The sequence below is a fragment of the Terrapene carolina genome, unplaced genomic scaffold, assembly GCF_002925995.2.
Source record: "Terrapene carolina triunguis isolate 2854851 unplaced genomic scaffold, T_m_triunguis-2.0 Scaffold130, whole genome shotgun sequence".
In the NCBI taxonomy this organism is placed as follows: domain Eukaryota; kingdom Metazoa; phylum Chordata; order Testudines; family Emydidae; genus Terrapene; species Terrapene triunguis.
The window spans coordinates 2,465,307-2,488,584 of NW_020664481.1; the positions used below are offsets into that span (position 1 = coordinate 2,465,307).

A 23,278-nucleotide genomic window follows, 5' to 3' on the forward strand; every position below is an offset into this window, starting at 1 on the left:
GGGGTGAATCGGGAGAGCTGAGGAGACGCCCCCCCTGACTCGGAGCAGTGGAGAGGTGCAAACGCCTCTGCTCTGTAGCACGTCGCAGAGTGCTGCACACGCAGCATCAGCCGCACTGCCCAGGTGACGGGACGTGCAGAGCAGGGGCCACTCAATCACCATCATCAGCAAAGCCCTTGAGGAGCAGGGCTCAGACCTGGAAACGATTCCAAATCCCAAAGCACACAGGTTCCACTGGGGTCAGTACGGCAGCAATATGAAACCCACTGTCCTTCTGCCAGGGGTACCAGCCTCTCCCCGTGATCACTGCAGCACGCGCGAGTGCCGGGCCCTGGGGAAAGGGGCCATGGCCAAATTGCCTGAGGCAGCTTTGACTTGTTCCTTGTCTATGCAGCTGGGAGGGGCAGTGTGTTGAGTTCAGCACACAGTGCCACAGTGGCGCCAGGACCCGTTTACAGTGGCGCCAGCGAGCCGGGCCCATGCTCACAAGGGGCCCCCACCTGCTCCGCATGCACTGCGCCCCGAGACCCGGCCAGCCTGGCCAAGGGCTCCTCTCCACCCCCTGGCCCCACCTGCCGGCTCCTCTCCACCCCCTGGCCCGACCCAGTGCACCTCCAGCTCCGGGCCGTCTCTGCTTCCCACCACCTGTGGGGCCCTGCCTGTCTCCCCAGAGCTGAGCCGCCTGGGACTGGTGCAGAAGCCTGGTCTGTCTCGGTCAGTTTGGGGGCGGGTGGGGCAATGTGGGGGGCTTGGCTGGGCCCCTCCAGGCAGGTGGGTCCTGAGGGAGCCTGGCTGGGGCAGGCTCTGGCCTGGCTGATCGCGTCACTCCCGAGGGACCGGAGCGATTCCCAGGGCTGGCGGCGCTGCCGGCTCAGCCCGGCACACACAGCTGCCTCCCAGAAGGGCCTGTGAGTGTGGCCAGAGGCAGGAGTGGGGGAGTGGATTTCTGGGGGACCTGGTGGGGTGCTGGGCTGTGAGGGGGTGGGGAAGATGTGTGTGTTGGGGCACTAGGGAGTGGGGGTTCTGGGTGGGGTTCTGGGCAGTTGTGGTGGGGCTGTGGGCAGGGGGGCGCTGGGCAGAGGTGGTGTTGTGCAGGGCGCTGTGCATTAGTGGAGGGAGTCTGGGGGGTGCTGGGCATAGCGGGTTGGGGGCGGGAGTGTTTGTGTTGGGCGGGGGAGGCTGTGTGGCATGGCATGGGCCTGCCCCCAGGAGAAGGGGCACGCTGGCACCAGAGGGCCAGGCTTTCTCCTTTGCTTTGGTTAATCTAATGCACAAATCATTCAGCTGAATGCTTGGAAAAATGTAAGTAAGGGGAGTGGCCCGTCGGGGGGGGTGTGTTTTTTTGACTTGGCCACACCTCTTTTTAGGAAGGCCACGCCCACTTTTTATTACCGCGCCCGGAGAAGGGAATGAGCCCCACAAATCACCTTCCTCGTCTGTCTGCAGCAGGTGGGGAGGCCGGGCTGTAACCCACCCTGGCGAGGGCAGGCGTAGCTGGTGGCTTTTGTGTTGCCGGTGCCTTGTGCCCCAGCTGGGGGGAACAGGCCTCGGGTGGCCTCCGGGTTCCAGGAATGTCTCGCGAATGCTGAGCACTGATCACATCTCTGACTCTAATGCCAAACAGCGAGGTCAAGGCAAGGCCAGGCCCGTTCGCCTGCCTCCCACCTGCCGGCCGCCCAGGGATTTTGCACAGGCAGGAGTGATGTTGAGCTAGCCAGGGGCCTTTTATCCACCTCATCAGGGACGCTGACATCAGAGCCGGGGAAAGACGAGCTCTTTGCACCTGGCAGCGCAACAAAAGGGCTAAAGGAGCCACAAAGCGGCAGCGATTGTGTTGGGTTTCAAAGGGGACGGTCGCACTAACCCTTTCCCTTTCATCAGCCTGCGGGAAAGAAATCAAAACCTTCAGGCCTAGCTCCCATCTCATCCCAGGAGCCCTGAGGAAAACGGTCTCTGAGCAGCCCTTTTCTCCCATCCTGAGCCCTCTCTCTGCTCAGCCCTTGTTGGGATACAGGGCGGCTGGCTCTGCTATTTCAACCCCCAGCACCTCTCTTGCCCCATCGCAAAAACAGGCTGGCCTCAAACGCCTCACCCCACTCGCCTTGTGCCGGAGGAGGAAGACACCCCCCCTCTGTACTTTCGCCCCACACTCAGTCCCACCCTGGGAGCTCTGGCCATCATAAGAATGGCCAGACTGGGTCACACCAAAGGTCCATCTAGCCCAGTATCCTGTCTGCCAACAGTGGCCAATGCCAGGTGCCCCAGAGGGAGTGAACCTAACAGGCAATGATCAAGTGATCTCTCTCCTGTCATCCATCTCCATCCGCTGACAAACAGAGGCTAGGGACACCATTCCTTACCCATCCTGGCTAATAGCCATTAATGGACTTAACCTCCATGAATTTATCCAGTTCTCTTTTAAACCCTGTTATAGTCCTAGCCTTCACAACCTCCTCAGGCAAGGAGTTCCACAGGTTGACTGTGCGCTGTGTGAAGAAGAACTTCCTTTTATTTGTTTTAAACCTGCTGCCCATTAATTTCATTTGGTGACCCCTAGTTCTTATATTATGGGAACAAGTAAATAACTTTTCCTTATTCATTTTCTCCACATCACTCATGATTTTATAGACCTCTATCATAATCCCCCCATAGTCTCCTCTTTTCCAAGCTGAAAAGTCCTAGTCTCTTTAATCTCTCCTCATGTGGGACCCGTTCCAAACCCCTGATCATTTTAGTTGCCCTTCTCTGAACCTTTTCTAATGCCAGTATATCTTTTTTGAGATGAGACCACATCTGTACGCAGTATTCAAGACGTGGGCGTACCGTGGATTTATATAAGGGCAATAAGATATCCATCCCCACCCATCATGATATTTCTGGTCACATCCTGGCAGCCTGCGATTCAGAAGAAGCAGGTGGGTTGGGTCTGATGGGCAATTTTGACGCCCAGTGTGAGTTTTACCCTCCAGCTTTTCTATGACCTGCAGGGTGCAAACTGTGACTCCTTGGAACATCGCAAGAGAACGACAGCATCTCTGGGGGAAACGGAGCCGCCTCTGCTGCATTTGCTGTGTCTTTTACTCTCTTCAGCATTGCTAATGCTGGAGGTGAATCCTCCCCCCCCACCCCGGAATGTAGCACAGGGGCAGGCAGCAAAGCAAGGGCGATGCTGTTCAGAGGCCAGAGGAGTAAAATAAAGTGACCTGAAGGAAAGGGCTGGAATTGTGTCTTCTCCCAATCCTCCGCAGCCCCATGGCCTGTGTGCACTGCTGGGCATGCACAGAGCCCTTGGCACCAGCAAGGCTCAAAGCTCTTTACAAAGGGGGGTGTGTGTCAATATTACAGTCCACTGTTGTCATATGGGGAAACTGAGGCACAAAGCAGGACAGAGACTTGCCCAGGCCCACACACCAGGCCAATGGCCAAGACAGGCATGGAAGCCGGCTCTCCTGATGTCCCTTTCCATGTTCAATCCTCTGGTCCCCAGCACTCCTGGAGGAGAGGCCTTTTCCTTAGAAATCCACTGTGCTCCCTGGAGGAGGCGAAAAGCCAGCGTACCCGCTGCGTGGGTGTCAGGGCGTGGGGCTGCATCCAGGCGGAGCACCCTAGAGGTCATTTATGGTCTTCGGCATGTCATAAATAGCGGATCCACCAGAGGGCACCATTGCACAGGATTCGGCATCCCAGAGGCAGCCCTGACCCAGGGGCTGGTACCTTTGCTGCTCTGCTCTGCCTGTCAGCAGCCCCAGGCCTGCCCAAAGCCCCGGTCGCAATGGGGCTCAAGCAGGGCCTTGGGGTCTTACCGCTCCCTTGCTCGCGTCCACGCAGGGACGGACCCTCACACAGAAGCCAGAGCCCCCGGGAATCAGGGACTTTGGCGTGACAGGGCATTTGTAAAACGGTCCCGTTTGTGACAAACCTGGGCCCTTTCTGCCACTTTTCACTCCTGGCGCGCGCCCTTCCCTGTTGCTTGGCTGCTTGTGAGTGATTCCAGACCCAGCCTCTCCCCTCAGGCCCCACTCTAGGCAGGGGGTTGCAAACACTGCCCTGGGGGCGCTCGCAACCTCCCCCAGCAGGAGTCGCTGCCATATTCCTCCGCGGGCAGGCTCTGGAGCCGCTCCCAGCAAGGCAGGGGCTGGCCTCCAGCCTCAGGCGGCACTGTGGGGTGGGGAGGTGCCCACAGCTGCTCCAGCGACAAGCACAGGGATCTGGGCCAAGGTGTTCTCTTCGCCGCACCTTCCTCCGGGTCTGCAGACCCTGCAATTGCTGCCTTTGGCAGGATGACTGGTTGTCCCTTGAGCTCATTTATCCTCATTGCTTCAGTTGTTTCCCCTGGTAGCTTGTCCCTTGTGTTTGTTACTCTGTGCAAGGAAGAGCCCAGCTCAGCTTCCCTCGGCTCTAGTGTGGACAATGGATCTGCTGCGGCTGCTTTCTCAAGTGCCTTGAGAATCCCAGAGGCTCTAGAGTCGGCAGGCCTGGCTTCTCCTTGGGCTTCTCCTATGGGAGGGTGACTGGTAGATCATACGCTGCATTCCAGAGAGACGCTAATTGTGCTCCCGCGCAATAGCGGCATCACCCGTCGCATTCCCTATCCCTGAGATGAAAGCTGCCGCCCTGGACACTTGTCATCATTAGGTAGGAGCAGGAGTTAACCCAGCTGAAATTCAACTGATCAGGGTTTTGTCTGTCCACATTGCCAGTTGGCCGCCTTCTTCACTTCACATCCCAAACTCTGTTACACAGCTGCCAGGTTCCACCCGAGAGGTGGCTGCATTTCAGTGGCAAATTAAATTCACCCTATACAAAGTTTGCCAAGAACTTTGGGGATCCCTTGGGACAAAAAGGGGGATATAAATTGAAGTGTTACTTAGGGTTATTATTACTTCCAACGATACGTCATTTCCAGTGGCATTTAGCACATAGTCCCTTGATGGGTTTCTTGATCCCTGACTAATTAGCTCACATTTCTCTTCATTGCCTGCTTGGCCCCCGCAGGCCCATCAGATCCAGAGAGTTGGAAAACCAAAGCTGCAAGCATAAAACTGAACACACACACACACACATCCTCCCTCTCCCACTCCTCCCCAACTACCAAGGCATCCCCTGACAGCTGCCCTGCCTCTGAATCCCTGGGCTTGTCTGGAGCAGGGAAATTGGCACAGGGGGCAGCACACGGATGGAGTGACAGTGGGGCCAACCCCTAATGCAGACACACTGCATCAGTACAAAACAGGGCTGGGCCTGGTGTCACTTCCCCCTCTTACACTCCTGCAGCACACCTACACTTGGCAGTTGCGCTGGGGGTCGCTCCATTGGTGCAAAATGTATCTCTAGCCAGGGCCTTAGCAGACGTGAGATATGGGGGTGTTTGCCTTTTTTTTCATGTAACTGACCCCTCAACCCCCCTGCAGCCTTCTTAATCAGGAGAGACCAACACCATCCCAATGGCAAATGCACCCCCGGAATTCCTGGTACGCCAGCTGCGCCATCGAGCAGCAAGGACAGGAGCTGAGAACTGCGCAGAGAAAGGGAGGCCAGGAGGATCTCGAGGTCCTTCCGAGCTGCCCCATCGTCTCTCTCACACACCCCCCCTGAAGGAGCAAGGGCTGTTCAGTCCATCAGTGCCTACGAGAGGCTGCAGCTGGCCAACAAAGTGGCAACCTGCCCGGGATTCCAGCAAACTACTCGCTGCTCACTACAGCCAAGGTCCTGAGCCTGCCCAGCGCAGGAGGGGTTAACCAGGGCAGGCTCCACCAGGGAAGTGCTGATGATTCCAGGCAGCTAACACTATGTCCCACCTCATGGCCGGCTGGATGGTCTGTGAGTGGCTCAGTGGGGGGTTTTCTGGGGCGGGTGGCTCTGACGGGCCAGGTTAGCAGCCTGGGGCTCAGAGTAAGGCCAGGACCCACTCACAGTTGCTAGCATGGCCACCCTCCAGCCGCAGGATCCATGCAGTGCGGCTGCTCCGGGGCACCAGTCTGCACGGCGCACCAACCCCCCCAGAGCAGCACCCCCTGGAATGCCAGGCGAGGCTCCACATCCCACGGGGGCGTAGCTAACCCCGCTATTTTGCCCTAACGTGTGCAGGAGCTGGCCAGAGCTTCAGGGGCCCCTTGGATTGCGCTTTCCCTCTTGACCAGCCAGCCCGGGCACAGCACTGCAAATCCAGCACAACCCTCGGCTCCCACCATGGCGCTGAATAGCCAGGCAACGGCGCCCTTCTGCCAGGCTAGCTCAGTGCCCAGGGCGGCCGCCTCCCACGCTGCTGGGATGTTCTCCCTTCTGTTTGGCTGAGGACAGGAGCCGGGAGAGGGGCGAGGGAGTCCACCCAGCTCTCTTGAATTAAGCCAACCGCAGAGTGGAGAAGGGGCTGGCAGGGCAAACTCCTCCCAGGAATGAATGGGACGGGTGGGGGGTGCTGGGAAGGGCTGGAGCATGCCCTCCTTCACAGACACCAGGGAAAAGGTCAAATGACTTGCAGTCCTGGGACCGTCCCAGGAGCCGCCCTGGACCTGGGAAAAGCGACTCGCCTGCCCATCGACGCCTGGGTACAGGGATCGCTACGTACACGTGCGCCCAGGGAATAGGGTCTCCTTGCTCCAGCGGCACCAAAGGGTCTCTCCTGTACCCGTGCGCGCTGAGTACAGTATCCTGGCACATGGAGGCGACGGGCCATGGCTCTCTCCTGCACTGAGGCCCTGGGGGCCGGGGTCTCCCTAGACCCAGCTGGGGTTACGCCCCCTCGGTTCGGAATGTCCCCCGGATCCCGAGGAAAGTCCGTTCCATGCTAACGCTCAGTGAGTAAATCAACCCTGCTGTGGCATCTGCGGCCCCGGAAGGCTTGGGTGGGTGAGTCAGCCCCGGCGGATAGCAGAGGCCAGCTCCAGTCAGGGCTGTGGTGCCCTTTGCCTGTCTATTGCCCTGTGAGGCGTCCCTGCAGCTGGGGCTGGAATTACACAACCCCCTCTGATGCAATTTCCTCCTTCTGAGCGCTTCTATTTACAACTCGGCTTACGAGGTTTTGCAACAACGTGCGGCGGAAATGCAGGCAGGCCTGGCGTTTCCAAAGCGAGCAGCACCCTGCACCCCTCATTCCCTCGCCCCTGTGAAGTCACTGCAGGATTGGCCCTTCACAAGCTCCTCCTGCTTCAGCAAGAGGCCAAGCAACTCCCCCTTCAGCAAAGGCGAGGCGCCTGCCTTCCAAACGGGGCTGAACCGCTGACTCAAGGGATGACCTCGAACAAGTCACTTTTAACCGCCTTGCACTTCAGTCAACCCAGCTGGAAAATTGGGTAAGGCCTCGACCTCCCTGCAGACCAGATGCTGCTTCTGAGCTGGGACGATTCGGATGAAAAGAAAACTCATTGCCCTTTTCCGAGCCCCTGGGAGCCAGGGAGGGGGCTACTGCGCTTCTGTCCCTGGCCCTTGGCTGCACCGTCCCATTCAGCCACCCACCTTCCTCCCGGGAAGCGAGCTATTCTTAGAGCCTTTCAAAGGGGCCGCAGGGCTAAGAACAGAGGGCTCCAGCCTGCAGAGGAAATGACTTGTTTGACACTAGTGCTTCGAGCGGAGCTTAGGGCTGCCTGGTGCTGTGACAGTCCCTGCCCCGGAGAGCAGACTGTGGAAACAGGCAGCCAGAGGATGGGCGAAAGGACGACCATATGCAATCAGCAATGGGGGAACAGGCACAGAGGGATTAAGTGACTTGCCCAAAATCACACAGGGAGTTTGCACAAGACCCAGACCCCCCCCCAGGCCAATGCCACCACACGAGCAGCCTGCAACCTTCTAATCATACACCCACACTTGTCTAGTGCCTCCCCTCCGAGGAGCTCAAAGCACTTCACAAAGAGCAAGACATTCTGTCTTGTAACACCAGTGGGTGGCTGGTCAGATCATTGTTCCCACTTTCTAGCTAGAGAAACTGAGGCAGTGATGTGACTTCCCCAGTCACATCAGAAATCCGTGGCAGAGCTCGCAACAGAACCCAGGTATCCTGCCTCACAGCCCTGTGCCCTCACCTCCTGATCTACCTGTTCACACTTAGCTGCCCATACTTCCTTGGTTCTCCTGGCTAGTTACCCTCCCTTTGTTGTCCCGTACACGCCAGTATCAGAGTTCTCATGGGCCTACAGGCCATATCATGGGCCCAGGAAGAGAAAGCACTGTAGAAAAGAAGTATGAGGTCAGATTCTTTCCTGCTGGAACCCCCAATTCAATCGGTCGTGGAAGCATTTCTAACTAACATGCTAAAGCAGGTAAGAACCAGCCCAGGCTAACGGGAGCTGCTCTGTATGATCTCAGTTTGGTGTGGCTGGAAAGGGGTTAATCTATTGACTTTCCAAGCAGCAGTTGAAAAGAGGGAGTTTTGTGTGTAACGTCTCTCTCTGTGTCTCTTGTGCAATGTTTCTGTGTTCCCAGGGCTGAGATGCAGCTGTGGGGGTGGGACGTTAGCTCCACAAGGCAGCCGTGTGTGCTAGGGAGGGGGGCTGAGTGTTTGTCTAATAGATCTGTGCCAAAGGCAGGCCGCCTGCCTGGGAAGGGCCTGCAGCCTCAGACAGAGAGGCGCCTGTGTACACCTGGGGAAGTTCAGGTTAAATAACTGCACATTCCTTAGCACACAGCTGATTGAAACATTAACAAACAGGCAGGCTGAGCCAGGCTCCAGATGCGCTGGGAGGGAGCCAAAGGGGAAAGAAGAACAGAGCAACTCAGGAGAGGGAACAGCCGGCTCCTCCACTGGTGTGTGTGTGTGTGGGGGGGTCCTGTTAACAGCAGAAACCTCAAAGCAAAACTGTTTTACCCCCCACCCAGAGCACAGGGGCTGGCTCTCCTCCACAGGGCTCCCAGCACCTGCAGTGGGGTCGGCACCTCAGCTTTACTTTTAATCGGAAGGGGGGGGGGAGAGAAGAGAAAAAGTATGGTTTAATATCCTAAAACCAAATCGAAGCAGGGTGGTGAAAGTTTAGAAGACAGTGTGAGGGAGGGGAGGGGGAGAATTAGCCTCTGCAGAAGACAATGGAGGTGCAGCTGTTAGGGGGATTTAATTTGGGTATTAGTCCTGGTGCATCCCAGACTTCTCTTTAAACCCAGGAGATACTGGAAGGGGGCAGGTTATTAGTTAACACAGACAAGCGTGGACTCTCCTGTATCCAAAGCTTCAGCTAAGCTGCTATAGAGGAAGGACAGTGAATAGATGGACTGAGGTGTCTCTCTTCCCCCTCCCCCAATAGGCTGTAACCAGGCTTAGATTTCATTGGTAAGTGTCAGTGCACACACAGGATATTTCCATTAATCATCAGAATTTATAGGTGACAAAGTAATAAAATGTGTGAACTCCTGTTTGATTTAAGGCCATTTACTTCCTAGGTGGTGATGTGTTTTTAAAGCATTAGCTTTTTAAATCTCCACAGCTGTCATTCTAGTTAACACCTCTGGTGTCCTTCCCCCTCCCCCATTCCCAAAATTGAGATAACTGAAGCTCATAAAGAACAGGAGTACTTGTGGCACCTTAGAGACTAACAAATTTATTAGAGCATAAGCTTTTGTGGGCTACAACCCACTTCTTCGGATGCTCATAGGAGGTTAGAATAGATATTTTTATACCTCTGATAAAATATCAAGTTGAGTTCTGTCCACCTGGACCAGTCACCCAAATTGGCTGACCCATCACTTTCTGCCCGGCAGCCAGGACATACGCCAGTTGGTTGGTACTGGCCCAATAGGTCCTTACAGGACCGAGATCAGCATTTGACCTAGGGAGTAACAGGGTTGGTTCATGGCACTCTAGTCAACCCTAACCCTCCCCAGCATACCGGTAGCTATTACACTGCCCTCGGAGAGGCATCAGGCAAGGGCAGGTGCAGAGGGTTTATTTACCTTTTCTGAGAGTCCCAGAATTTCATTCCAAAGTTGGACTTCCATGACTAGACGAACCCAGGCTGCAGTCGCTCAGGGTTTCGGATTGGACGGTGAACCAGGGCTAACACTAATGCAGGCATGCGTGGCTTTATGAAGTGATTCAGTAAACAAACCGGTTTGCACCCACTGCCCTACAATTTACTAGTGCTGGTCACAGAGCCAAGTCCAGCAAAGCACCATTTAAAGCCCTGTTTAGAAGGGCCCCATTGACTGGCGGGGGCAGAGGGGAGCCAGGGCACAGGAACTACAAAAGGAGACAGTTCTCCATAAACAATCAGCATTTGTTTAATAACAAAAACTCCAACTATTGTAGAACAATATTCTCGGTAGCATCATTGTAATATACAATACAGGGAATATTCTCAGCAATCTGAGAAGGATACAGGTTTAGGTTTGTTTTTTTTTTTTTATAAAGTTAAGAGTCTCCCATACAGAAAAGTCTCAAGAGTCTTTGATGTCGCAGCAGCAGCTGAAGAGCCAGGGCTGTTGCAAATAGCCCCCGTCCTGGTTCCTGTTCCTCCTTCCAGGATCCCAGAAGGCTCCACATGCAGGCAAACAGGAAGGCTCAGCACAGACTCCCCATCCTCATCTCCTTCAAGAGGCTCACCAGAGCTCTCCCTTCAGACGACTCCTGTGGAGCTGGGGGAGGGGGGGCACCAGCCAGACCTCCCCCTTATGGGGAACAGAGCTACTGCTCCTCAGCCCTAGGAGTGCTCCATGCTCCCAGGCAGGCTCTCAGTGGCAGAGGATCCTGTCGCTGGCACTCACGCAGGCAGCCTGCTAGAACAGAGAGGAGGCAAAGGGTAAATCACAAGTCCGGGGCCATGGTCCTGCTCAGTCTCCTGGTCACAGGGCAGCACCTGTCCCTTACAACAGGCTTCCCCCCTCCCCATTTCATGCCTGCAGAAGAAAGGCCACTGCCCATCACCATAATGCTGTATAGGGACCTGCCTGACCCAGCTGGGGCCACTCCAGTCCTCCTGCAACCCGGCCAGGCCTTTTACAGTCACAGCCTTCCAGACCTAGGCAGAGACTCTTCTCAATCCTTCTCCCCACCCCTACTAGCCTTTCCTGAGGCAGGCGGCTCCAGGGGCTGGCTGCACCGGGCCTCCCCAGGCCTGGGAGCCAGCTCATGGGAACCCATACCAGCAAAGGCCAGTACAGCCGCTCCGTCCCCAGGCACTGCTCTGGGGAAGCCCACAGCAGGCTGGTCAGGGAATGACATTTCCAGACACAGGAGCAGGGCACCTCAACGGGGGGAGAAGCAGGAGGCCCTGGAGCCCGGCACAGGTGTGGGGGACCCCGGCACAGGTGTGGGGGACCCCGGCACAGGTGTGGGGGACCCCAGGGGCACAAAGCCCAGGTCAGAGGGCAGGAGAGGGCAGAGGGGCTCCGAGCACGAGAGGGGCCCCGGAGCCGCCGTCTCACCTCCGCGGAGCCGCCGGGCTCCCCGTCGGGGCCGCCCCCCAGGGGCTGGCCGCGGGCCGGCGGGTGCTGCAGCTCCAGCTGCAGGTCCCAGATGTAGTCGATGACGTGCTGCAGGATCTCCACCTTGGAGACGCGGCGGTGGCGGGGCAGGGTGGGCACCAGCGCCTGCAGCCGCGAGTAGCAGCCCTTCATGTCGTAGAGCAGCGAGGCGGCGGCGGCCGCTTGCTCCGCCTGCTCCAGCAGGGGCAGCCCCCGCGGGGAGCCGCCGCCGGCCCGCGACAGCGACACGCTCTGCTCCGAGAGGCAGCGCACGGCCTCGCCCGCGCCCCCGCCCAGCCGCACCCGCTTCAGGGCGCAGCTGGGCCCGGGGGCGGCGGCGGCGGCGCTAGCGACCTTCATGCTGGGCTGGGAGCGGGGCGATGATCCGTCGGCGGCAGGACCCTGCGAAGAGGACTAGCCAGCACCGGGCCGCGCCGGCTACTTATAGAGTGCGGGGCCCTGGGGGGCGGGGCCGGCTCCCTTCCCCGGCAGCCAATCCGATCGGCCCGCCTTGAGGGGGCGTGGTTTCCAGCCCCCTCCCCGCCGGGCGTCCGGAGCGGGTTTTAAAGGGACAGTGACGCGCGGAGACAAACGGGTTTGGGGGCGGGAGGGTTTCACGCGCGTGGGGGGGGGGGGGGGGGGCGCGCAGGTGGAGGCAGCTGGAGGGCATTTGGCTGAGAAAGGGGGAGGATGAAAGGACTGTGACAAGCACTTGGAATAGCTTTTTAACGACCGTTCCGACACCGCCCCCCAATGTATTGGCAAAGTCCCCCCCCCCCCCACCCAACCCCCCCCCCCCCCCAGCCACCGAGCCCCCCCCCCCCCCACCCCCCCCCCCCCCCCCCCGCATGCAACAGGCAGAAAACACTGCGGGGGTGGGGGGCATGGCACAGTTCCCTCCAGCATAAGCAGATAAAGGCCAGGCTGAATCAGACCAGTGGCCCAGCTAGCCCGGCTCACGGCCCCCCCAGCACCACCGGGCTGGGAGCTGGCGACCCTCAGCCCAGGGGCGCTGGGTGCAGGCCCCCCCGGTGCAGCGACTGCTCGCTGATGGGTGATCCGTGCATTGGGTGCGCGCCGCCACCTAGGCCCTTCCCGGGTTGTTTTCCCCAGGGCGGGGGCGCTTTGCAGCCCGCTCATTGCAGATTTTCTCTGCGTCGCCCCCGCCCCCTCCGCCGCCTGGGTCTGCGTCTAAACAAGCTGCTCAGACCCTTAGACGCCAGGGCTGTGACGTCACCCATTCATAAAACCCCGAGCGCTGTCAGCCTGGCGCCTCCCGGGCGGTGCCCATGGCGACCGCAAACAGGGAGCCGCCGCCGCCCCCAATCACCTGCAGCCTGGGCCGGGCCTGAGAACCGGCCCCGGCCCGGCGGTCATTTATCACCTGGCAGGACAGGCGATTACCGCACCTGCACCGCCGCCCCCACCCCCAGCCGCTCGCAGGGCCCCGTGCACCCCCACACACCAGCTTCGGGGGCTGGGGCTGGCGGGGGGGGGGCTCCTGACCTCCCCTCCCCAGGCTTCAACTAGCTAATCGCGCTGGCCCCGACAGCCCCCCCCTCCGGCTTGGATTGGGGGGCGGCGTTGGCTGGGGGGTTGTTTTCTAATACAAGGAAATATATATTTCTTTACATGCAAAAAACGGAGGAAGTGGTCAGGAGCCCGCCTGGTGTCAGGCACTGTGTCGCCCGTGGTTAGTTCCTTGCACTTCTGTCACTGGTGTTCACAGCGCTTTCCAGCCACCCATCTGTTCAGTCTGATGACACTACAGGAAACAGATCATTAGTCCCGCTTGACCGATGGGGAAACTGAGGCACGGAGCCATTAAGGGACTTGTTCAGAATTGGCAGGGCCAGGAACATGTGACTCACATCTCCTGACTCCCAGGCCAGTGCACTATTCAAAGACCACCGTCCTTTTTATTCTGTTATGTGTTAGAGCTGTATTTTATTTGCAGCTAATCAATAGTCTAGCTTCTATAGGTTCTTATACTACATTCATCCCCATAGCATCTGAGCGCCTTGCAGGAGTGTGTTAATCTGTGTTGTCATGTGCTTGTTCTGTCCTGTGCCCGGGTCAGAAGTGTGTGCAGTGGGATGTCGTGTTTTGGATTTCTTTCTTCTTTTTTTTAATGACTACACATATATCTGACCTGGGCCCAGGGTAGGTGCACATATGGATGTACGTTTATGTTGGAGAAGGCAAGTCAAAAACATGTGCCTTGTACTTGAGGTAGAAGGGGGTGAGATTTGGGATGGTCTCATAGACTTTAAGGTCAGCAGGAACCATCGTGATCATCCAGTCTGACCTGCTGCACATCACAGACCACAGCACCTCGCCCATGCACTCGCAACAGGCCCAGAACCTCTGGCCTCAAATCTTGATTTAAAGATTTCCAAGTTACAGAGAATCCCACATTTACTCCCTTCCCAACCCAAATATGGCGATCAACTAGACCTTAAATATGTGGTTGAGACCTACCGGCGAGACACCTGGGACAGGTCCTTAGTTCCTGGGGCGTTCGTCCCGTTGTGTGGGGCCAGCCCCCAAGGAATCTCTGTCTCCTGCACAGAAGAGTTTTATTCTTAGTGTAATGAGTCCCACTGCGCCAGAGGAGAAAAACTGGCAAGCGCCGTCTACATCTTGAACCTTTCGGCTCTTTTAGTGACACTGGACCCAGGTCATTGAGTGCTTTGACATAAGGGCTGGGACATGGGTCCCTATGGGGCTCTATTCCTGCACATTGGGAAGAGCAAATATGCCAAATAAAAGCCGTTGACGTCAGATTTTCAAGGGCCCTGAGCCCTGTCTCTACCATTCCCCCGTCTCCCCCCCCACACACACTTTTTCACGCATACATTTGGGCTTGCACAAAATCTGGATTGTGCATAAATTGCACGTACGTCCCTATATCGGCTGGTCAGACGCCGGGTGCGTGTCCCATCGGCCTGTAAAAACTGCGAGAGCAAAACTGACAAGAGTGGCCAGGGTGGCGGTGTTGCGAGATTGGGTGCTTAGGGCTCACCCTGCACAAAAGAGGCATTTTGGATTCCCAGTTGTTTAGACTGATAGAAGCAGTTTCTCGCTGCACATGCCTTCCTGGGGTTGTCTTTACCAGACACCCGCAGCATTGCCAAGGCTGTTCCTCCTCCACAAGGCTCTTTCGTGGGTCAAACTGTGATGCTACAAATTTTATCTTTTACATTTTTATGGCCTGACACGGAATGTGACTCAGGAGACGATGCTCCTGTTTATTTTTTGTAGGAGGGGGATTTTCATGTTATTTGTTTATTTTGCAGTTGTAGATGACTCAGTGTTTTCATCTCCCTCGACTCCCCCAGCGACCTCTGTGCTAACTTCTCTGCAAGATGCGTCAGGATGAGGAGACAGGAGCCTGCTACTGGAGGCAGAGCTAACTTTAGGCACAGGCAGTGCAAACCACTTCATGGGGCCCTGGCTGTGTGGGGGCCCTGGCTGTGTGGAACCCCTGGCTGCTTGCTGGCGGTCAGACTGGAAAGGAGGGCCTGCTTCCCAGCTGGCTTGACCTCTTCCTTGGACAGCAGAGCCAGAGAAGGCTCATGACTCACCCCCCACTGCAGTAGTTTGGGGCGCTGGAGGGGGTCACTGCAGCACCTGCTCTGGTTAAGGATCTGCCAACATTTCCATGATCGCGCCTCGTTTTTGGAGGTTTGTAACTTGGCTGGACTTTGCCTGGATTGAGACTTGGCATCGATGGAAGGAGCCTTGGACCCAATTAGGGTGCCAACCCTCCAGGATTGGCCGGGAGTCTCCAGGAATGAAAGATTATGTCATGTGATGAAATCTCCAGGAATATGGCCAACCAAAATTGGCAACCCGAGACCCGATACAACCATGCTAGGAAAGCGCCGCTCTGATCCTTTCTGTCCATGTCAGTGTGGAAAGCCCCTCGCCCCGCGGAGATCCCGACGAAGGAACTGGAACCATCTGTTGGAAAGTCTGCTCCTTTTCCACGGGGGTGCGGATGGAAACAGTCTCAAGAATAGAATTCACGAGAAAGGAAACTGCCCCACCTAAAGACCGGTGAGGCTGAACTGAAATGCATGCAGAGCTGTGGCTGCTCCTTCTGCCTTTAGCAGCCACGCCGTCGGTTCCTGGCCGTCTGTCCCGGAGACGCTCTTCGCCATCCAGCAGCGATTCGTGCCCACCCTGCAGAGTCCCAGAATGGCAGGCAGTGGAGAGGGCATGGTCCAGCCCACTCGGCCAGGCTGGGACTCTTCACGACTGTGGGCCCGATTCTCCCCACCCGGCACCGGTCTAGGGGCCAAGAACGGTGTGGAACAGGCAGCGTTTCACCATAACGACTCCCCACGCCTCAGGGCAGGGGGAAGCAGGTCCCATCCGTAGAGCTGTGAGTGAGGGGCTGCCAATCAGTATCTGGGGGAGGGGGGTGCCACTGTGGATAGAGCTCAGCGCTAGGACGCTGTTCCCAACGTTACGCCTCAGTTCTATCTGGCTTGGCCTCGCCTACAGACAAGTCGTGCCAATGGAAATCAGATTAGAAACCAACCTGGGTAAATCAGGGCAACTGCTGTGTATAGACAAGGCCTGCATGTCGCCCCTGTGTTTCCCCAGGCAATTCCTTACTCTTTGCACTCAGTGGGTGCTGCACAAAGACGACGGCCCCCTCTTGCGCTGCGTGTCCAGCCCCGCTGAACCACGTACATCCCACTTCCCCACCAAGAGCCTCGCTAGACCCCAGTGCACCGTACGGGCCAGTGCAGCGTCGCTCTGAGTCGAGCAGAGCAGGCGTGGGAAGTACAGGCTCAGGTGAAGCAGCAGCAAGCAAGGAGCCTGCTCAGCCCCCCAGTCTATGTAGAACGAATCTATTCGGTGTCTGTCTCAGCGTCTCCCGACAGGACAGTGACATCGGCCACTCACAGATGTTGCCCACATGTGTGGACGCTGACATGCTGGCACATCTGCCCCCCACCTGACACCAATACAACCATCACTGGGGGGGGAGGGGGCGTCTGCATCCTGCCTCTAACCTTATCCGGCGGCAGTTAGATCCCTGCTGGCGGAGCAGGGAGCCGGTGTGGGGTGGCCACAGACGAAGGGTCCCGTTCTCCAGCTCCAGCAGCCAGATGCCTTTTGTCGCACAACCCTGCAAACATCAGGCTGGTGTATGAGGACATCCATCATCCCAGGAGAACAGGGCAATCATGCAGCTGCTTTGCATCCCCCTAGACACACGGCCAGTCGGAGCAGCACGAACAGAACAGGGCATCCAGGGCGCAGAAGTTGAGGGTAGCAGAGCCGAATCTGGCCGTTTCTCATGATTCCTGTGCTCGGCTACATGGACCACGGGAGCCCCTTGCGGGTTCACTTGAACCATGAAAGACAATATCCCAGGCTCGAAAGGCGTATGGAAGGCTGCGGCCGAGTGGAGCAGGCAGCATGGCCTGGCGGTCAGAGCAGCAGGCTGGGAGTCAGGATGGCTGCGTGCTCGTTCTGCTGCTGCCACTGACTGGCTGCATGACCTTGGGCAAGTCAGTTCATCTCTCTGCATCTCACTTTCCCCCTCTGTCCAAAGGGGACGGTGATCTCTACCGCGGAGCGAGGGGGGAGGGGCGGTATTGCCAGTGCTTTGGGTGCACTGGGCGGAAGGTGCTATAGGCAAGAAAAAACATGAATCATAGTTTATATTGCAGCAGCCCCGTGTGCACGGCGCTGGACAAACACAGACCAAAAGACAGGCCCTGCCCCAAGAGCTCCCCCTCGAAGCATTCATTACTATCACAGGATCCCAGCCGTGGCGGCCTCCTCCCGCCTACACACCTGTCCTGCGCACACGCTGTACGGACCCACGCGAGCAGGGACAATGGGACAGGGAAGGCTCCCATCCATGGCGCAGAACACAGACTACGCAGAAGTAGCTAAACCTATACAAGAGCCAAGCAGAGCCCCCGTACACGATCCCGCTCCTGCAGGAGCGAAAGCACAGGAGCCCCTCTGCAGGAACGGGCATGGATCACTTGGTGATTCCCTGTTCTGTTCATTCCCTCTGGGGCACCTGGCATTGGTCACTGTCGGAAGGCAGGATACTGGGCTAGATGGACCTTTGGTCTGACCCAACCTGGCCGTTCTTATGAGACAAGGTGATGTCAAGGGGATGGTCAATGAATGCTGGGGACAACCTCATGGGCGTGACAAGGGCTTCCTGCCAGCCAGGCCAACACTCCTGGATGCTGCAAGAGTTCCAAAGCCTCTGACACATCAGTGGAGACGGTGATTGCCTTGAATCGGAAGCATGGCCAGGCACACGGGCTGCCCCTCCAGGAAGCTGTCAGGCCTGGCCTATGCTAACTGCACTGGTGCCACATCTCAGCTTTAGTTAATCTGGTGGAACACTGCATGCGGACCAGCCCCAGGAGGGGGGTGCAGTGGGTACAGTCCAGGAGTGGGCATCAGAACTCTTAGGGTTGCTGCAGACTTGCTGCGTGACCGTGGGAAGGGCATTTAACCTTGCTGTGCCTCACTTTCCCCAACTGCAAAATGGGGCTATTGCTATATTTACCCACTATACATGAGGTGCACGAGGCTTACGTCATGCACTCATCAGTAATGTGTATACCGGGCAGTCAGCGTCTCCCTGCCCTGGGAAGGGGCTCCAGAAACGGAGAGTCGGATCAATATTCTCGACTCCCCAGCCCAGAGCAAGGTTTTCCATTTCCCAGGCAGCTTGAACCCACTGAGCTCATACAATCCGTCCCCGGCTCCTGCAGAAAGCTCCAGGCTCTTTCACGAGTCTCCGGCTTTCACTCTTTTCAAAAGCAGCTTAGATAAGGATCTGCGCCCCATCCTGCCCAAAAGACACTCAATGAAAACTGGGGGGGCAGTAAAGAAAAAGCCACTCTAAACTGCAGCCTCCCTCCCCCATTGCGCGTGCGCACACACACACACACACACACACACACACACACACACACACACACACACGTGTGAATATAATATTTCGGCCTCTGCCCCCTCCCCCTCCCGCTCCAATTCCCCCTTGAATGTGGGGCCTGTAAACCAGATGAACCAGAGCCCAGCTGTGCAGCGGTATTGTTGGCTCCAGCAGGAAGTATTGATAGCCTCTGCAGCTGAACAAAGCCTGAAGAGGTTAGAATAGGGAGCCCCAGACAGAGCGGCTCCAGCCCAGCTCTCTCCCACAATCCCGCACTGATCTCCCATTGTTCTCCCGCTGCCCTCCGCTGGCTAAGTGGTGACCTGGACTGGACAGGCTGCCAAGACAACAGGATGTGAAAGTTAAAGGTGTTATCGCGGGAAGGTAGAGCCCAGGCGCCTTCACACCCAAATTCCGGGGCTAGGAAATGGCTCCTTTCCTTGGGACTGGGCAGCACGGGGCTCCTTCCAGCTCCACACTGTCTGAGCAGGTCAGTGGCAGTCACCCTGGGGTGGCCCCGGCCCTGCCATTCCTTCACTAGCCCCCGTCCTCGGGCAGCTGGGGATTAGAAAACACTGTGGCGTGTGTGGGACGCTCACTCCCACAAGTCATCCAGAAGGAATCTGTCTCCCTTGCCCCGGGCCTGACAGCAACTCCGGCCGCCAAACCTCCTGCAATGCAGCCCCTGGGTTGATGCAGCCGGCGAGCGCTGTGTGTTGATGGAGGGGGCTGTGGCTGCTTCCACCGTTGTTGGGGTAGCGAATTCAGTTGTCTTGTGAGATGAGTGACTGCTCAGCTGGATTGCACCCCCCACTCGCACGCACCCCGTGATACACCCCATGTGCCAACCCCCAGGGCTGGTGGGAGCCTCCCCTGAGGGAGAGGCCACCCTCTCCTTGGAGCAGCTCTGATAGCAGGTCCCATCAAACACAATAATGTCCCGAGCACTGGTTCCGGCAGCCAGCGGAGCTTCCCCCAGCCCTCAGTGAGCGGGCACCCCGGAGCACAGCTGGGCGCTCGCTGGGGCTCTGGTGTCCATATGGGCTGTAATCAGGGGGTGCCCACCACCCCAGACACAGCTCAGTATGTGCGTGCCTCTGCACGCACACGTCACTGTGCCTCAGAACCACACACCCACCTTTGCACCCCTCGTGCTTCACTCGCACGGCTTTGCACGCGTCCCCATGCCTCACACCAGAGACCCTCTCATCCTCCCCGGCACATTTGCTGCACGCCCCCCTGCGAGCGCCGAGCCCCCCGGGCCATACACACAGGGTTTGCTGGTGAGAGGCACTGACGGGATGTGAGCAGCCTGCCCCCAGCCCGCCGCCTCCCTCCAGGAAGGCTCTGCTCACTGAGCCAGAAAATGACTCAACTCTGCAGAGCTCAGTTTGGGAAGGGACAAAAAGGTACATAAGGGCTAATTACGGAGCGCACTCAATCCATCTCCCTGCCCCCTGTGCAGGGACATCTGGACACAGGAGGTTTGGGATTAATCTGGCTGCTCTCGCAACTGAAAGGTGCGCTGGCTGCTCTCCTCCGGGCTGCCTCCCCGATGGCTTCCTAGCGGCCACGCTAATCATGCCAATGACAGCTGTGCGTGCCGCTGACTCCTCTCATCCCCGGCCCCCTGGCTGATCGGGATCGGCCGGCCTGGAGCAGGTGTGCGAGTGAAGGGCAGCAAAGCAGGCCCGGGAGGGTTGCACCCTCCCCCCGCCGCAGGGCCTGTGGGAAAATCGGCAGCATGTCCGAGAGCCGGCGGTGGGGGAGAGAAAGTGTGCAGGCGTTTCCTCGGCAGCCGGGTTTATTTTAGCCCAGCCCTGCAGAAGGGCTGCCTCCATCCTGCATTCACTGCAAGGCCACTCCCAGGCACCTGCTGCAGGGGCGGGGCAGGACAGGGGGCAGGAGCTGTGAGTCACAGCAGCAGGGCACTCCACGGCCGACTGCTGCCTGGCAGGATGGGCTGCCCGCGTGGGAGGCAGGTCAAGGACTCAGACAGGGGAGGAAGGCAGAAAAACATCTGGGCAGGGCAGAGTGTGGGGAGGGGGTAGGGTCCATGGGGGAGGACGGTTGGGAGAGACAGGCTCCCATTTACCTTTAACCCGCCCCCCTGGCACCTGTGCCCCCAGGTGTGTGGAGGCCCCTGGCTGGAAGTGGAGACTCAAGTGGATGTAGTTTTCTCAGGCCAGCCCTGACTTTGGGCTGGGGTCGAGGATACACTTAGGGGCATCGGTGGCAGGAAACGGGCACGATTCCGCCCATCCATACAACAGCACCGTCCCGGTCAGATCGGTCCTGGAGCAGCCATGCCCAGCCGTCTCTCAGCTTGGCTGCAGCAGTGCCTTCTGCATCTCCCAATGCACCTCTCCCACAGTGCCCAGCCGTCTCTCAGCTCGGCTGCAGCAGTGCCTTCTGCATCTCCCAATGCACCTCTCCCAGCGCCCAGCCGTCCCTTGGGTCCCTTCCAAATGCAAGGAAGTACTTGGTGCCCAGGCAGCCCGTTCAGGCTCCTGCCACTGAGCTGAGCAAGTCCCTCATTCAAGCCCGGGCCACCCAGCCCAACTCCATGGAGTGTCTTGCCAGCTTGTCGGGGTATCTGGATTGGCCAGCTGGCCAAACTACGCAGGTCCCTATCTCCCACCCCACCCTCCCGGCTCAGGTCGCTGGGGCGGACAAGCAGCAAAGGAACAGAAGTATGGATCCCCCCTAGGCAGTGCTGCACAGGCGGTTTGCAAGCAGGGCTGGGGGAATCCCCCTGCTCCTGGGCTGGGCTGGCTGTGGAGGATGCAGGGACCCTGGCTATTGTTCTGCTCCAAAGTCTCTTGCTGACCCGTAGCAGCTCGGGCCAGGCCTGCCCGGCACGGCACAGCAAACCCATCTGCTGCGGCCGCGAGCCGAGCCTGGCTGTGGCTCTTTTCAGCTGTCTGTCTTTTCTCCCTCGCTCACACCCCCGGGTTCCCAGGGCGGGTACTGCCGGCAGGGCGGCCCCTCCATTCACACGGCCCAGATGCGCGCCTTGTGGGTGCCCTGTTCCCACACAGGCTCTCAAAGCCGCTAATTAGCCCCCATCTGCCAGCAGCAGCCGCGGCAGCCCACCACCGGTGGCATGTGAGGGGCTATTGAGGAGCGGGGCATTGTGTGCAGGAATGCCTTTCACTGCCGGAGCCCCGGCCTGCGGAGCAAGGCGGGCTGTGCAGCCAGGCCAGGAACAATGCCAAAGGGCCTGACTCCGCTCACCGTCCCTCCAGCCCCGCTTAGCTCGGTAGCCGGGCTCATGGCACATATTAGCCTCATGTCAAAGGGCCAAAGGGTCAAGTTGTAGCCTGCTCCCTATTAGGAATAATTGGCCTGGTCCGAACCCAGCTCACCTCCCTGTGCTGCCCCCAGAAGCCCATTTGGCTGATGCTCACGAGCTCCCCAAGGGCACGTTGTTTGGTCACAGCACACGAGGGGCTGAAATCCCCCTGGCCAGCTCACACCCCTCCACCCAGTGCTCCATAGACCTGAGAGACACAGGCAGGTGAAGTGAGCCCCAGATGGGGAGCCAGGAATGCCGCAGCTCTGATGCACATTCGCTTGATGGCCTTGGGACAAGTCACTGCACCACCCCGTGCCTCAGTTTCCCCATCAGTTACAAGGGGATAATAAACCTGGCTTACCTCCTGGGGTCACTGTGGGGCTCCATTCGCGAATGCTCGCACAGCGGAGGGCCAACCTCGTCACTGGTGGGCACCCACTGAAGTCAGTGGCGTTACGTGACGATTCATCCGGTCCCCACAGTGCTAGCTCATGGTGGTAACTGGAAGGGGATTGCCGGTGGGAATGCAGCTGCATTTCTCCTGGCACTGGCCTGGTGCAGAGGGGGATCTGAGTTCGGGCGAGGATGCCAAGCTGCGGATTCTTCCACCTTGTGAATGGTGAGGTCTAGATGCTACATGAGGAACCAATGCATGGATACCCCAGGGAAAAACACCTACAACTACACCCACCCCTCCGTGACCATGCCTTGATTTGACACATGAGCCACTGGCGCTAGGCACAGAGCGGTGGGAGGGAAGAGAAGAGCAGAAGACTTGGACTGCAGTGCTGGCTGGCTGGGAGGGCACTTCCAATCCTAGAGCCAAATTCTCAGCCTACCTGGGCATGTAACCGGTGCACGCAGTCCCCGTGATTGTGCATGAAACTTGCAACTGCGTGTGCCTCCTGCATTGTGCAGCTCTCCACCCAAACTCCAAACGAGCCAAGCGCCTGGGGGAAAGCGGGGCAGCCTGGGACCCAGCCGACCATGAACTGCAGGGAAGTGGCCAGCCCAGAGGTCATCATTGTTCTGAACTTGGAAAGGGTAAACATCGAATGAAAGAACGGCCTTTGCTGTGTCACCCAGGGGCCCAGCCCCCTGTCCCAGATACGGTGCTGCCCTGACAACCTCAACCTTTTCCAGGCCACCCACTAATCAGGGAGCTTGACTTTCCGGTGTTGGCTGGGGGTCAGCAAATGCTGCTGGCGGGTGCCTTTGGGGGTCTGTGCAGTGAATGACCCTGCTTCATTTCTCACCGGGGCTGAAAACCTGCTGGCTCAGTGGGCTGGGACATGAACTGGCTGGGCTCAGCTCTGGGGCCTAGGGGAGACGTGGCTGCAGCACAAGCCCACCCTGGATGGTTCTCCTTTCCCAGGAGAGAGGCTAAGGGCTCAGGGGGGCCACAGGGCAGAGACCTCGTGCCAGGCCGCTGGAAGCGTGGCTTCCCTGGCTGCAGCTGCTCTATGGCTGGAGGGCCCCTCTCACCAGAGCCACATTCCCAGGGCTCTGCTCTGCCACCAGCCCCCCCATCCCACTCCTTGGCTGGCTGCTGGGCTGGAGGACAGGGCTCGGGAAGTGCCCAGAGTTCCCCGTGCGTCTTCTCCAGCCCGGCCACCAGGGCCGGCGCTACCATTAAGGCAAACTAGGCGGTTGCCTAGGGC

At 58.2% G+C, this 23,278-nt stretch overlaps 1 protein-coding gene across 2 annotated transcripts; it reads right to left on the reverse strand.

Moving 5' to 3' along the window:
* Positions 1-10,186: 10,186 nt before the first annotated feature.
* ID1 (inhibitor of DNA binding 1, HLH protein) lies at positions 10,187-11,817 on the reverse strand. 2 transcript variants are annotated; one of them, XM_024200907.3, is made up of 2 exons: positions 11,350-11,817; positions 10,187-10,698 (listed from the first exon to the last, which is right to left on the reverse strand). In XM_024200907.3, the coding sequence occupies exons 1-2, from the start codon at positions 11,746-11,748 to the stop codon at positions 10,657-10,659; spliced, it is 441 nt and encodes a 146-aa protein (XP_024056675.2). In that variant the 5' UTR covers positions 11,749-11,817; the 3' UTR covers positions 10,187-10,656. The 2 variants fall into 2 exon arrangements, with proteins under 2 accessions (XP_024056675.2, XP_024056674.2); XM_024200906.3 differs by having other exon boundaries at positions 10,187-10,701.
* Positions 11,818-23,278: the final 11,461 nt, after the last annotated feature.